The following is a 12,114-nucleotide window of genomic DNA, read 5'->3' on the forward strand; positions in this document are numbered from 1 at the left end:
GTGTGAATCCTCCATTATCGCTAGATGATGGGATCGACTTCAGCGGCTCAGCTCCCACTCCCACGCTCCTAGATCCTCAGGACCCCAGGACCACGTGACCACAGCTCGACCAGCTGATCGATGCGTGCCGAGCATGAGCAGAAGTGAAGGCGTGCGGGGTGCGGGGCGTGTCATGCACATTGCACAGGAGGAGGTGTTCTGGCTTCTGGCCTGACTGATTCAAGTGGGGGATCTGAGCTCTGGAATCATTTCACAAACAAAGACAGGAGGAGGTGTGCATGATATGGTCGGAGAACGGGAGAATGCCAGCCAGCTGTACGTAGACGGGAGAGATTGGCCAGTCAGGAGTGGTCAGGAGATCGTGCCCTCGATCGCCCAGAGTGGACCGAGGTGGAGGCTGTTGCACTGCGATCCGACGATCAAAAAAGATCACGAGCACGAGGCGTCTTCTGTCCGCTCGTGTTCGTGATCTTCTCGTTGGTCGGGCGTGATCTCAGACAACGCCGGTCTCGTGCCAGAGATGCTTCAACCGCGGCTTTCCAGGGCTACGCACGGTCGCTCGGAAATCCCACTGCCCGCTTGAGACGTTCCCATCCTTCGCGCAGCTTCCGTAAGTAAGTATCGTTTTCTGCGAAGAAAAAACGTGTTTGCTTGGAGAAGCTCTTTGTTCACATGCAGGCTCGCGAGTAGGAAAGTTTTTCTCGATAAGGTATGCACGGCATCCATAATATCTGAACATTTAAATTAGATTTACATTTCATACAATGTAACGCATTAATTCTGTCTTGATTCTGCATCTGCATAAAGAAGCAGTTATTTCGTTGCTTAACATATTTTTGTTTTGTGGTCCATAGTACAGTTCGTCATCCGTCAGGGAGAAATCATGTCGTACTCCATCAATAGAAGACCCTTACTGGGAGGTGCGTCTGATAGCGAATTTGAGGATGATTTGGAGACCGAGGTGGATGATCCTAACGTGACGATTCCCGACGAGAAACCATTTTTGAAACCGTACGAGCCACATGACAAGTATGTTCCAGTTACCTGGGTTTAATTTGACACTTTTTATTGAAGTCTGTTTAGGATCTATATCTGGTAATCTTTTTTTTGCATGTTTCAGATATAATCTCGCGTACATTGTGTTTTACTTACTTGGGATAAATACGTTAATCCCATGGAGTTTTTTTATCACTGCTGACGACGTAAGTGGCGTTGCTTTGTTTTTCTCATGCTTGTGTGGAATACTGTTGCTTGTATAACGTCTTTCTTTCAGTACTGGATGTACAAATTTAGAGAAATTCATAATAATTCGACAAATCTGACTCATACGTATGCAGAACTACTTGAACAAAAGACGGATCTCCAAGCTAGTTTTACTTCTTATTTAAGTGTAGCCAGTGCATTGCCAAATACTCTGTTTTTAATAATAAATGCATTTATTAGCAAGAGGTAAGCAAAAAAAATCATTGTTAGAAAATAATTGTCAAGCGTACGTTTGAAAAATGTCTGAATTTATTCGTGATTCAAAATTACTATGCATTCTTGATTTTTTTTTTAGTTAAAAGCATTCGCCTTTGAGATCATTTAATTGAAGACAAGAGTTAACAGTCGTATACAAGAAAATATTAGTTTGTTTCATCTCGTTTCAGTTCTTCTTCGTCTTATATTTATACCTAGAAAAGTCAGGAATGACTAGTAATTTTGAATCATACATCAGAAAAGTAAAAGCGATGTGTTTATATTTAGTCTCTAACTGTTCTCAGAGTCTCTCTAACTGTAAGAATGGTGGGTTCCCAATGTATAATATTGCTGCTCTTTATTATGACAACTGTATTTGTCGAAATGGACACTGACAAATGTAAGCCAGCAAATTATTTTGTCGTTATATCCGGTCATCGTAATAATTATAATTACTTTCATGTATTTTACTCAGAAATAACGAAAGATTGTTTCCAGGGCAAAATACGTTCCTAATAATTACTTTGACGACAGTTGCGATCGTAAATGGTGTGTATGTGCTATTAAATAATGAATTTTAAAACGAGAATGTACCACAGTAATTGGTTCTGCTATAAGATCAGCAATATTATACGTTTCTAGCTGCGAGCGCAATTTTTGGAGGAAGTTTAATGTGCATAGTGGGCAAGTTTTCGCCGAAATACATAACCGCGATGTCCGGCGGGCAAGCTCTTGGAGGAATATTCACGGCCCTAACGGAAATATGCTCCCTGTGGATTGGTGCCAGTCCGGTACTTTCCGGCTTAGTGTATTTCATTATCGGCGATGTTGTGCTACTGTTGTCGCTGATCGCGTACATCCTTTTGGAGAAAGCGGTGAGTCAGTTTTGTTCGAACACACCTCGGACTTATTATCGTGCTACGTTTTCTTCAATCCGGATCAGTCATACGCAAATCTCACACGTATGAGATCATCATTAACACTTATTGTTTCGTTAAGACGTTAAACGATGATGCATGCGACGCAAGTGTGTTATAAATGTATGATAAGCTTCTTACGATAATAACCAAACTTATACATTCCACGATGTATCATTACTGTACAAATAGTTGGAGAGATAAAATCAAATTAGATATGATTTTTTTCCATTTAATACAGCGGCTTTCAAACGCTCTTGATCGCGCAGGCTTTGTTTCACAAAATTTAATTAATTTTGTTAATTAAGTTTACGGAGCTCAATTCAAGAACCGTCGCTTTATAGCATTTTTTTTATTCACAGCCATTCTTCAAGCATCACACGATAGAGAAAGTACCTGATTGTTTGGAATCTGATTATTCCTTAAACGGCGAAGTCAGCTTCTCGACAAGTTCGAGTGTGCCCTACACGCAAATTTTAAAGAGGACCTGGCATTATGGCGTTAGCATATTCTTAGTATTTTTTATAACGCTGGCTGTGTACTAGGCAATCACTGTACTAGTGGAGAGCGAACACAAAGGCAAAGGCAATGCGTGGAACGGTAATCTGAAATCTTTGTAATATACCTCAATGCTTTATGGATTTCGAGCAATGATCATGGGTATAATTTGTAATGACTTTTCAGACGTATACTTTGTACCTGTGGTTACGTATCTTATCTTCAGTATAGGCGATTATGCAGGAAGAGTATTATCTGGTATTCTTCAGTGGGTGAGAATCTGCGTTTCAATACTATTTACAAGCATTTGCACTTGTTTATGCGATGTTTATCGAGTTTTTATCATTGCAGCCAAGAAGCAAGCCGTGGCTCGTAATGTTTATGAGCGTCGCGAGGGGCATTTTCATACCTGCGCTCATGTTTTGCAATGCATAACCGAGGCATCATCTACCTGTTTACATTCACAGTGATATGTATTACATATTGATAACTATTGTGTTCGCCATAACCAATGGCTATCTCTGTAATTTAACGTTTATTCTCACGCCTACGTAAGTATATTTTCAGCAATAAAACTCCGTCGGTCGCAAGATCATTCCCTGCAATTGTATGTATTAACTTTTATAGAGTCGTAGACAGTGAGGAAAAAGAAGTTGCGTCCGCAATGATGGGTGCTTTCTTAGGTATAGGATTAGCAACTGGTGCTCCGCTCAGTTTATACATGGTCAAGGCTCTTTAACTAAAGACGAATGTAAATTAAGATAACATGATCTCACTGCCCTTTGTACATTCGAAGGTAGGACGGGAGTGTTTTATGATTACGAGCTTTTAGATATAACGACATTAGTATAAGTTAGTTGTTCTCGATCGCCATCTCAGTGAAACATCGCTGCTGATTTACGAGAATTCTTTTATTCCACGGAAAATCCTCGGCGCAGCTTTCTGCGGTATTTTACTGAAAATTTGAACGGATCTACATCACATGTAATTTTTATTTTTATGACTAGTTTTTAAATTATCCATATTTACTACAATTGCATAGTGCAATTTCGTATTACCGTATTTGATTATACAAGACGTAGTAATTGGCAAGGTGTCAAATTACTTAGAAATAGACGATGTTGACGTTATACGTAAAAATCATTTCTAGAAATGTATATATAATTTATAATGCATTTATTATGTACACATATATCCTAGGAGAAAATGTGCGTAACTACAAGTGTTACATGTACATCAAACAAATAGATATATAAGTATTTGAGATTCTGATATCATGTGTATTATAAATTATGTACATTTACTTTCAAACATAGTTTCCGCAATATAGATAGAAATATAGATAGTAAATTGATAGAAGAATGGAAAAGATATACAATGAGTATTAGCTCTGTCGCAGGAATTTTGTATAATTCATTTTCTCGCAAAATCCTTAGGGAATCCGCAAAAAAACGGAGTGTTGTGGAATAAATAAAAATTATAAATATAAATTTATATAACTATTAATCATAATTATAATATATTATAAATATAATTAGGCTCACTGAGCGTTTAAGGAATAAAATTACGGAAATAACGTACAAATAATGAAACGTGAATATTGCCGAAATGGCAATCAGCACACCGAGCTTTACCGCAAAAGCGTTTGTGAACAACCGTTTTACATGCAAAGACCCACTGAACTTTTCTCACTTCTGTCGTTTCGACGTAAAACGTGCGATCTAGGCTGCGACGCGCAAAAAACGCGCAAACTTCGAAAAAAAAAAACAAAAAACAAGGAGTCAAAAGGTTCGAGAACAATCGTCGGGACGCGATCGCGTATGTTCCGCGAGTTTCCCGCGCCGCATTCTCGACGAGCGTCGGCTCCTGGGCGAGATTCCCGCGCGCGTATTTTTGGCACAAGGATCCCAGGTGGTTCGCCCGGGGGAGGAGCTTCTCGAAGGGAGGTAGAGAGAGAGAGAGAGAGCTTCGAAACTCACTCGACGTGTCACACGTCAGCGGAAACCGACCGGCGGAAAAGCCGCGGAGCTGCACCACGCGGACGAGCCGAGGAGAGTTTCAGAGCGATTCGCTCGTGGTACTTCCTCTCGGAGGCCAGGGCGCGTGCCACCCTCCGTCGTGCCGAGAGGGTCGCGAGCCGAGCGGTGCCGAGAGCCGGGAGCCGGGAGCCGGGAGCCGGCGCGAGCGCGCGAAGGAACAGAACCGTCCGCCCTTTACTCCGGCTCGCTCTACCTCTGAATCACCCACGTCGCCCACGCATCGCGATGCCGGGGGCTCTGCGTAGGTGAACTTCTCTCTCGCGGAGACCCCTTCCCCGGGCGCAGCGCCATGCGGTTTCCTCGCGGTACGCCTGCGCCCGGAAACCATGAATGGAGGCACCCGCTCAATGCCGGGCGGCCTTTTATTTGCTCGCACACGGGGAGCACTGCGGCATCCCAACCACCCCCCACCTCCCCCCGTCGACGACGACGACGGACGACGACGACGGCGGCGGCGACGACGACGACGATGACCTTCAGCCGTCAGCCAGGGTCGATCGGGCAAGTCGGGGGTTTCATTCCCGAGGAACAGGTGTTGCGTCGGCGCCGCGCAGGACCGCTCCGCGGTCAATCCTCTCGCGCGAACACGTCATGGATCGTTAATCATCAATGAATCTTTAATTGGCGCGGATCTCTAATGGCCTCTCGCCGCGATAAAACGGGAATGATTTATGCGGCAGGATCGCGCGCAAGGCCGTCGAGCCGGCAATAAAATCTGCATTAACGTCATTGTCAGCTGTAAAAGCCCTCTCGTCCTGCAACATTGTAAAAAAAATCAGAAAAGGAGATATCGAACGCGAGATGTTTAGATGTTATATTATTAATGAAAAATACTAAATTATTGACGCGCCGTCCAACTATATCTACAGTTTCCCTTAGGATTTCTACGAATAAGCTCGGAACCTCTTTGGCTGAGATCATCAAACATTTAGGATATTAAAGATTTGGTCTGATGTAGAATCATTTTTTTATTACAGATCAAGACCCAAATTATAATTTACGACCTTTCATCGTTTTCAATCTTCTCTCATCGTTTGCCTTCTCTTTGTTCCATTTTACGCGGAAAAAATTGAATGCGAATAAAAATTCAAAGGGCAAACGAATCGTTTGTATCGTTCTCTGTTGTCCAAATCACCCTACATTCGCGCGATGCCGGGGAAACGAGTGAACGGGGAGGGGGGGATGCTAAGAATTAGTGGGCACAACTTTATGAATGGGCGGCTTGGGCGTGAGGGAACGCGTGGTGGAGGGGCAGTCGTGCCGCTTTAACGATCGAGCGCAACCCCCTATCCGCGCCTCTTTCCATCCCCTTTCCCTCCGTCTCGCTCTCCCGGAGCCCTCTCTCTCTCGATTCATCCCCCTCGCCATCCGTCCCCCCTTTCTACGCGCGACTCCATTCTCTTCCTCCCTCGCCGGTTACGCTCACACGTGCGACTGCGGTCGGTTACAGGCTAGCCGTTCATAGACGAGGGTGCGCGGGGTGTGCGCAGCGCACGTGTGCAAATCCCCACGGGGGCGAGTCGCGCGTGCACGCGTGCCCCGCGCAACGAGGGTGGAGATGGGGCACTCTCGCGCGGCTAGTCGCGCCGAGCGCATCGGATGACAATCGAAATTGGACGCCAGCCGCCGGTGAACTCGTAACGGAATGTATCGAATTTAGTTTTGATACTGAAGAACTTTGAAATCGAAGCCGTATATTGCGATGGGTTACCGTGAAGGGAGAGAGAAAATAACGTTATTAGCGAATATAATAGCGTACGGCGAAATTAAATTTCGAGCGGAACAAAATCTCAATTACGCGGGACACGTGCGAAGAAATTCTTTTGTGGATTTTTTGATGACTGAAATATCAAGCATTTATCCTGCTTTTAATGACAAAGTTAATAAAGTAACTTTGTCATTAAAAGCTTTCTGTTCAAACAGAAAGCAATATTTACCGGAAAACGGTTCGCTTGTTAAGAACTTTTCTCGTGACACAGCCCAGCTGCTGCTTAATCCAAGAATACGCGGGAAAAACGCAAACAATCTCCGCTAGGAAAATTAAATAGAGTGTTAATTTGGTCTAAATTGAAATTTTGTAAACAAAGAGTAAGGAGGAAAGAGAATTCTTAAAAACAATTTGATGAATTTCAGGCGTAATATGTATCTGATGCGTACAACATCCCTTTCTGCGTATATTGGGTGATATTGTAAGGTGGCTTATCTTACCCCAATAAAAGATTAACAACTGACTTCCGGAAAGCGAGCGTATCCTTAAATTTCCTCGAATTCCACTTTCTCGATTCCTGGGATACGATAATTCGGGGGATACTTAGACTTCCCCTCTCACCATTGATCGTTACGGGCGCAGCGGGCATCGTGGTACGGAGGGGTGAAAATTGCCCGGTGTAGGTGGCTGGGACATCGATGAACGAATGTCCCCCACCACCCGGCGCTAAGAGTAACGTGGGAGTTTCCAAGGTCATCGCAAGAGCAAAACGTAGTACGACGCCTCCGCCGGGACGCCTCCGCGCACGAGGCGTAGGCGTGGAATTTAAATACACACATCCATCTCTACGCACACACATCTATGTCTACAAGACTTTTCAAATTATTGATACGCAATTAATACGCGTTTAATCGTTACTGTTTTATTATTAACAATTACCTAGTGCAAAAGCCATTTGTCGAGCAAACAATTACGATAGAATTTTGCAAAGAACCGAGAAAACGTGATCGTAGAACGCCCACCTTGATTCAAGACGCAATGAATTTATCATAAATATGTACAAATCAATGTGTGTGTGCCTTCTCAAACTCTAGCCACTGCAAAAATTTAATCTTCATTTCCAATCGAAGTAAATTCTGAAAGCCGATATAAAACAGACTTTTGGAAACATAACGCGTCATAAAAAATGTATAATATATTCGGCGTGAAGATTCGGCATTATATAAATTTTGAAGTATTGTATTTTACTGAAAGCAAAAATAGCAATTCGAGAAACAGTTAGAAAATAGAAAATATTTATATAGCATCATAAATTATAATTCTTCGTAATTATCGGTTATTAAAATTTTTTTACTGTTATTACAAAAATAAAAATATTTCGATATAAAAAATATTTTAGCAATCAATATTTCTTACAAGATTTACCAAGATAGTACCAATGGATTATTAGTTATATTTGTATAATATCACTATTACTATTCTAAAGAATGTGATGCAAAGGTAAATTTATTTTTTTTTAACAAACGCGAATGGTATTTTTGCCGGTTACAATTACAACACCGTCATCCTGCAGCTCCTTCAGAGCATCTTCGAACATCTCGCGCGTCACCAACTAAAAAATAAAAAGCGAAATTAAAGCACACTTTTCACAACACGCGTATTAAAGGTAAAATAAAATCTTAACAATGCAAATGAATAGAATCGTAATAATGCAAACGACGCACGAATAATAACGGACAAATCAATTTACCGTGCTGGACGATTCTTTCAGTTCCGTGAAAATTTTCTGGTAATTTAATGTCGGTGCCTTATCCTTCCCCTTGATAAGCCTCTTCAATGCCTCGACCAACTCCTGCCTACGCTTTCTCGCTGCTAACGACATGCCAGTCGTTAGGATACTTATATCGATTTTGCCACTCAGTGGATCGATGGCAGATTGTTTCAATGCTTCGCGATGTAATCTGATGATAATTATGGAGTTGCGTTATCATAAACAAATAATGTTTCCAATATTATTTTATTTTTCTAATATTATTAATTACATCTTGTCTCTCACCTCCAAGCTTCCTCGACATCCAAGATCTCCACTACGCTGCTGAATCGCATTTTAGCGTGCGCCTCGGCGAGTCTTATCAGTGACTCTAATTGCCTCGGATAAGCCGTGATTTGCCCGTGACCACTTCCTACTCTACGCATATCGACGTAAGCCTGGATCAGCCTCTGTTGACTTTCCTCATTAAGAGTAGGATGAACATGTTCCTTGGCGTAGGCTATGTAATCACGCAGGATGCTCATATCCACAATATCGTCCTCTTCTTCCAACTCAGATTTATAATACAACGATACTAAATGCCTGGCAAGTTTCCTGTCAAACACCTCGTCTTGCGGGTCGAGCATCAGGAAAATTAAGTCGAAGCGTGACATCAACGTGTGCGGTAACATGACGTTTTCTATTACCTAGAAACGAATGTAAAAAATTTATTCACAAATGCTCATTAGCTCGATATCAAATATGCATAATCGTCAATGGATATTTACTGTCTTATTTTTATTCCACTGTGACTCGCAAGGATTAGCCGCTGCCAGAATGCTAGTTCTCGCATTCAATTGACAAATGATACCCGCTTTCGCAATACTCAGCGTTTGCTGCTCCATCACTTCGTGCAGCACCGAGCGCGTGCTATCGTTCATTTTATCGAATTCGTCGATGCAACAAATACCATTATCCGCGAGCACCAGAGCGCCAGTTTGCAATACCAATTGACGGCTTTCGGGATCTTTCGTTACGAAGGCGGTTAAACCCACGGCGCTGGAACCTGAGGAAAGAATAACAAACATGAATATGCAAACGAAAGCTAAAATTAGATTTAAAATTATCGCTATCAAAAATCACTTACCCTTTCCACTGCTGTACTGCGAGCGCGGTACCAAATTGAAAACAAACTGTAGCAGTTGCGATTTACTCGTACCCGGGTCTCCGCATAGAAGTATATTAATTTCGGACCGGAAATATTTCTTAGTCCGTACGCTCTGTTCCTTCTTCGTGCCGCCGAACAATTGCAGCAGTATACCCTTCTTGACGTCCTCATTCTCGTAAATGCTGGGAGCAATGTGCCGCGCCATTCGTTCATATATGTCCTCCTTTTGCGACAGCAGTTTTAATAGTTCCACTCTTTCTGGTGGAAACGCATGACTCTTGCCGTCCTCTTGCTCGTACAATCTACATACGATATAAATCATAACAAAAATGAACAAGAATATAATATATTAATATTTATAAAACTGATTGGAGAAATGGAGTATGAAGTAAATCCGTTTTGGAAATTCATATTTCAATATATTAATTTTAATTTAGCTTTAATATATTAATTAATATTAGAATAGAATATATATAAGAATTTAAATAGCGATAAAATAAAGACATATTGTAAAATAAAAGTATTCGTCAGGAATACATCTCTTACCGCTTTGAGTCCTGTTTTCTAAAGTGGACAACGTCAACGTGCGTTCTGTAGATAGCTCGTACATTGGACTGCCGAGGATTAACGCGTATCGGCAACGCGCGATATATACCGGTGACAGAAACTCTATCACCTGGCGAGACAGCGTCAACTAGATTGTGATGCGCAAAGAGTACCACCGTGTGAGGAGTCTGACCAGCTGGCATATCGTCCGGCGATTCTTGTAACTTGATCATTTGCTTATCGGTGAAATGACTGCGATTGTGTATCAGATTGAAGCAGAAATTGTTGTTGCAGTGAGTGCACACCGTGGGCTCGGCTATGTGACCCCTGTCGATGACTACAGTCGTCGTGAAGGAGCACACGATGCATTTAAAGAACGCCTCTCGCATTTCCGGCATGACGTTTGACGTTCTAATGACCATTCCGGTAACCGTGATCAATCGGTCTATGTCCTCCGGATTCAAAAGACGCATACTCGTGGTCCGCATAACATTATACGGACGTACTTGAATCGAGTGTTCCAACGCTGCCCCGGGGAATTTCTCGAAGAATATCTCATTTGCCGTTAGATCGAATGCCGGTATAACTTCCTGAGGATACAATACCAGCTGATTGTAAAGCTGCGAGTCGAATGCTTCGAGATGAGCGCAGTTTACATTCAAATAAGGTTCTTCCAGTATATGTATCTCTTCGAGCTTCTGAGTGTAGAGCGGCTCTGACAGATTCATGTTCTCAGGTATTTCGTCGTTCTCCGCTTCTGGGTCGATAAAGTACAGAATAAATCGTCTGAATTGCTGCTTGATACGATCCACCACGACATTTGTGCCCCAGATTGTCAATTGCGGGCCCCCGTTCTCACCCTCGGATGTTCTCTCTCTGTCTTCATCATTCTCTGGTATCTGCCAATAAAATTTATATATTAACAATTTAATAATTTCATTTATCTCAGTATTGCTATATGCATTTAACTTACCGGTTCAATCAGATTAACTTGCCGCACACGCCTGTCAGACTGAACGTCTGGTCTCTGATGAACAGGTGTACCTCTGACACCACTGCGGGGAGTACGAATTGACGCCAAAGAGCTAGGGGTTCCATAATTCAGCGGAGAGGACAGCTCTATCTCGCTCATACCAGCGGCGAGAGGACTCGTCTGCACCTGTCGATTCGGAGAGGACAGTGGCACGGAGGACAACCCCTCCGACGACGGTGCGATGGTCTCGTGCGTTTGACGGTTGCCCCATCGTAACGGCGTGTCTACTGGATTGTTGCCCGGTCTCCTCTGAGGTGTACCTACGTGTGACAAGAAGAAAAACGAATGTAACAGCTTGAATGGAATATATCACTATCTCATATCGTGGGTATTCCTCAACCTCTGACGGAGCCGACGACACTGGGTGTACCGGTGACACTGGGTGTTCCAGCGACCGAGGGAGTCCTGATGGAGGTTGGGGTCCGAGGTTGCCGTCTCGGCGTGCCACTCGGCGAACGGCTGTCGTCCTGCGGAACCGGAGTCCTCGGCGGTCTCATAGGACTCGACATCGTTGACGGGAAAAATCACAACAATCTTACATCAAATTCTTCCAAGTCCGCGTACGCAGCCCGCAGGTAACCTCACGAGCCGCTCGGCGCTCAATTTCCCGCAATTTCCCGCGCGAACGCTTGCCGAGAGGGTATCGCCGCGGCCATGGTGTAACTGGTGTAAGTAGATAGATGAAGCATTGGCCGCGTTCAGCAGACACAACTGTTGAGTTCGTCTTATCAACACGCTGCGTTGATTGATTGGTTCTAAAAGTAAGAGCCATTCACGTTCGACCGCTACTGAGCGGCTTGCTGCTGAACGCGCCCATTCCCGACGCTGCGCACTCGTTCAGTTTTCGAGCCAATCAGCGCGCGTGGAGTTAATTTATCTCGTTTACAATAAGTTAATTTTCGGGAATGGCAAATTATGCAATTTCTGTTTAGTTCGTGGGAATATATGGGAATAGGAGTGTAAGAGGGGATATTTAAAAGTCATTTGTCTTGTATCA

The 12,114-nt window shown here is 43.2% G+C and overlaps 2 protein-coding genes across 3 annotated transcripts; one reads left to right on the forward strand and one right to left on the reverse strand.

Moving 5' to 3' along the window:
• The first annotated feature begins 98 nt into the window (after nt 1–98).
• Nucleotides 99–4,375, forward strand: LOC112459911 (equilibrative nucleoside transporter 3). The gene is given in 11 exon segments (XM_025024283.1): nt 99–709; nt 860–1,029; nt 1,121–1,202; nt 1,274–1,449; nt 1,764–1,858; nt 1,957–2,007; nt 2,101–2,333; nt 2,738–2,975; nt 3,060–3,145; nt 3,225–3,424; nt 3,501–4,375. Coding segments are annotated over 10 exon segments (1,419 nt in total). The 5' UTR covers nt 99–709; nt 860–883; the 3' UTR covers nt 3,613–4,375.
• Nucleotides 4,376–5,033: 658 nt separating this feature from the next.
• LOC112459910 (DNA replication licensing factor MCM4) lies at nt 5,034–11,762 on the reverse strand. 2 transcript variants are annotated; one of them, XM_025024281.1, is made up of 8 exons: nt 11,458–11,762; nt 11,058–11,377; nt 10,085–10,983; nt 9,518–9,840; nt 9,159–9,436; nt 8,677–9,077; nt 8,371–8,581; nt 5,034–5,667 (listed from the first exon to the last, which is right to left on the reverse strand). In XM_025024281.1, exons 1-8 carry the CDS (start codon nt 11,624–11,626, stop codon nt 5,530–5,532), a joined length of 2,739 nt encoding a protein of 912 aa, XP_024880049.1. In that variant the 5' UTR covers nt 11,627–11,762; the 3' UTR covers nt 5,034–5,529. The 2 variants fall into 2 exon arrangements, with proteins under 2 accessions (XP_024880049.1, XP_024880050.1); XM_025024282.1 differs by lacking the exon at nt 5,034–5,667 and adding an exon at nt 8,109–8,232.
• Nucleotides 11,763–12,114: the final 352 nt, after the last annotated feature.

This window comes from Temnothorax curvispinosus, unplaced genomic scaffold (assembly GCF_003070985.1).
Source record: "Temnothorax curvispinosus isolate PA1 unplaced genomic scaffold, ASM307098v1 QBEX01010218.1, whole genome shotgun sequence".
Taxonomy (NCBI): Eukaryota; Metazoa; Arthropoda; class Insecta; order Hymenoptera; family Formicidae; genus Temnothorax; species Temnothorax curvispinosus.

What these genes read in the sequence shown, in the direction of transcription:
- LOC112459910 (XM_025024281.1), bottom strand. Translation starts at nt 11,626, where the DNA reads ATGTCGAGTCCTATGAGACCGCCGAGGACTCCGGTTCCGCAGGACGAC. An exon ending in AAGTTAATCTGATTGAACCG is followed by an intron (nt 10,984 to 11,057) that starts GTAAGTTAAATG and finishes TTTTATTGGCAG; the next exon opens with ATACCAGAGAATGATGAAGA. An exon ending in AGTGGAATAAAAATAAGACA is followed by an intron (nt 9,078 to 9,158) that starts GTAAATATCCAT and finishes ATTCGTTTCTAG; the next exon opens with GTAATAGAAAACGTCATGTT.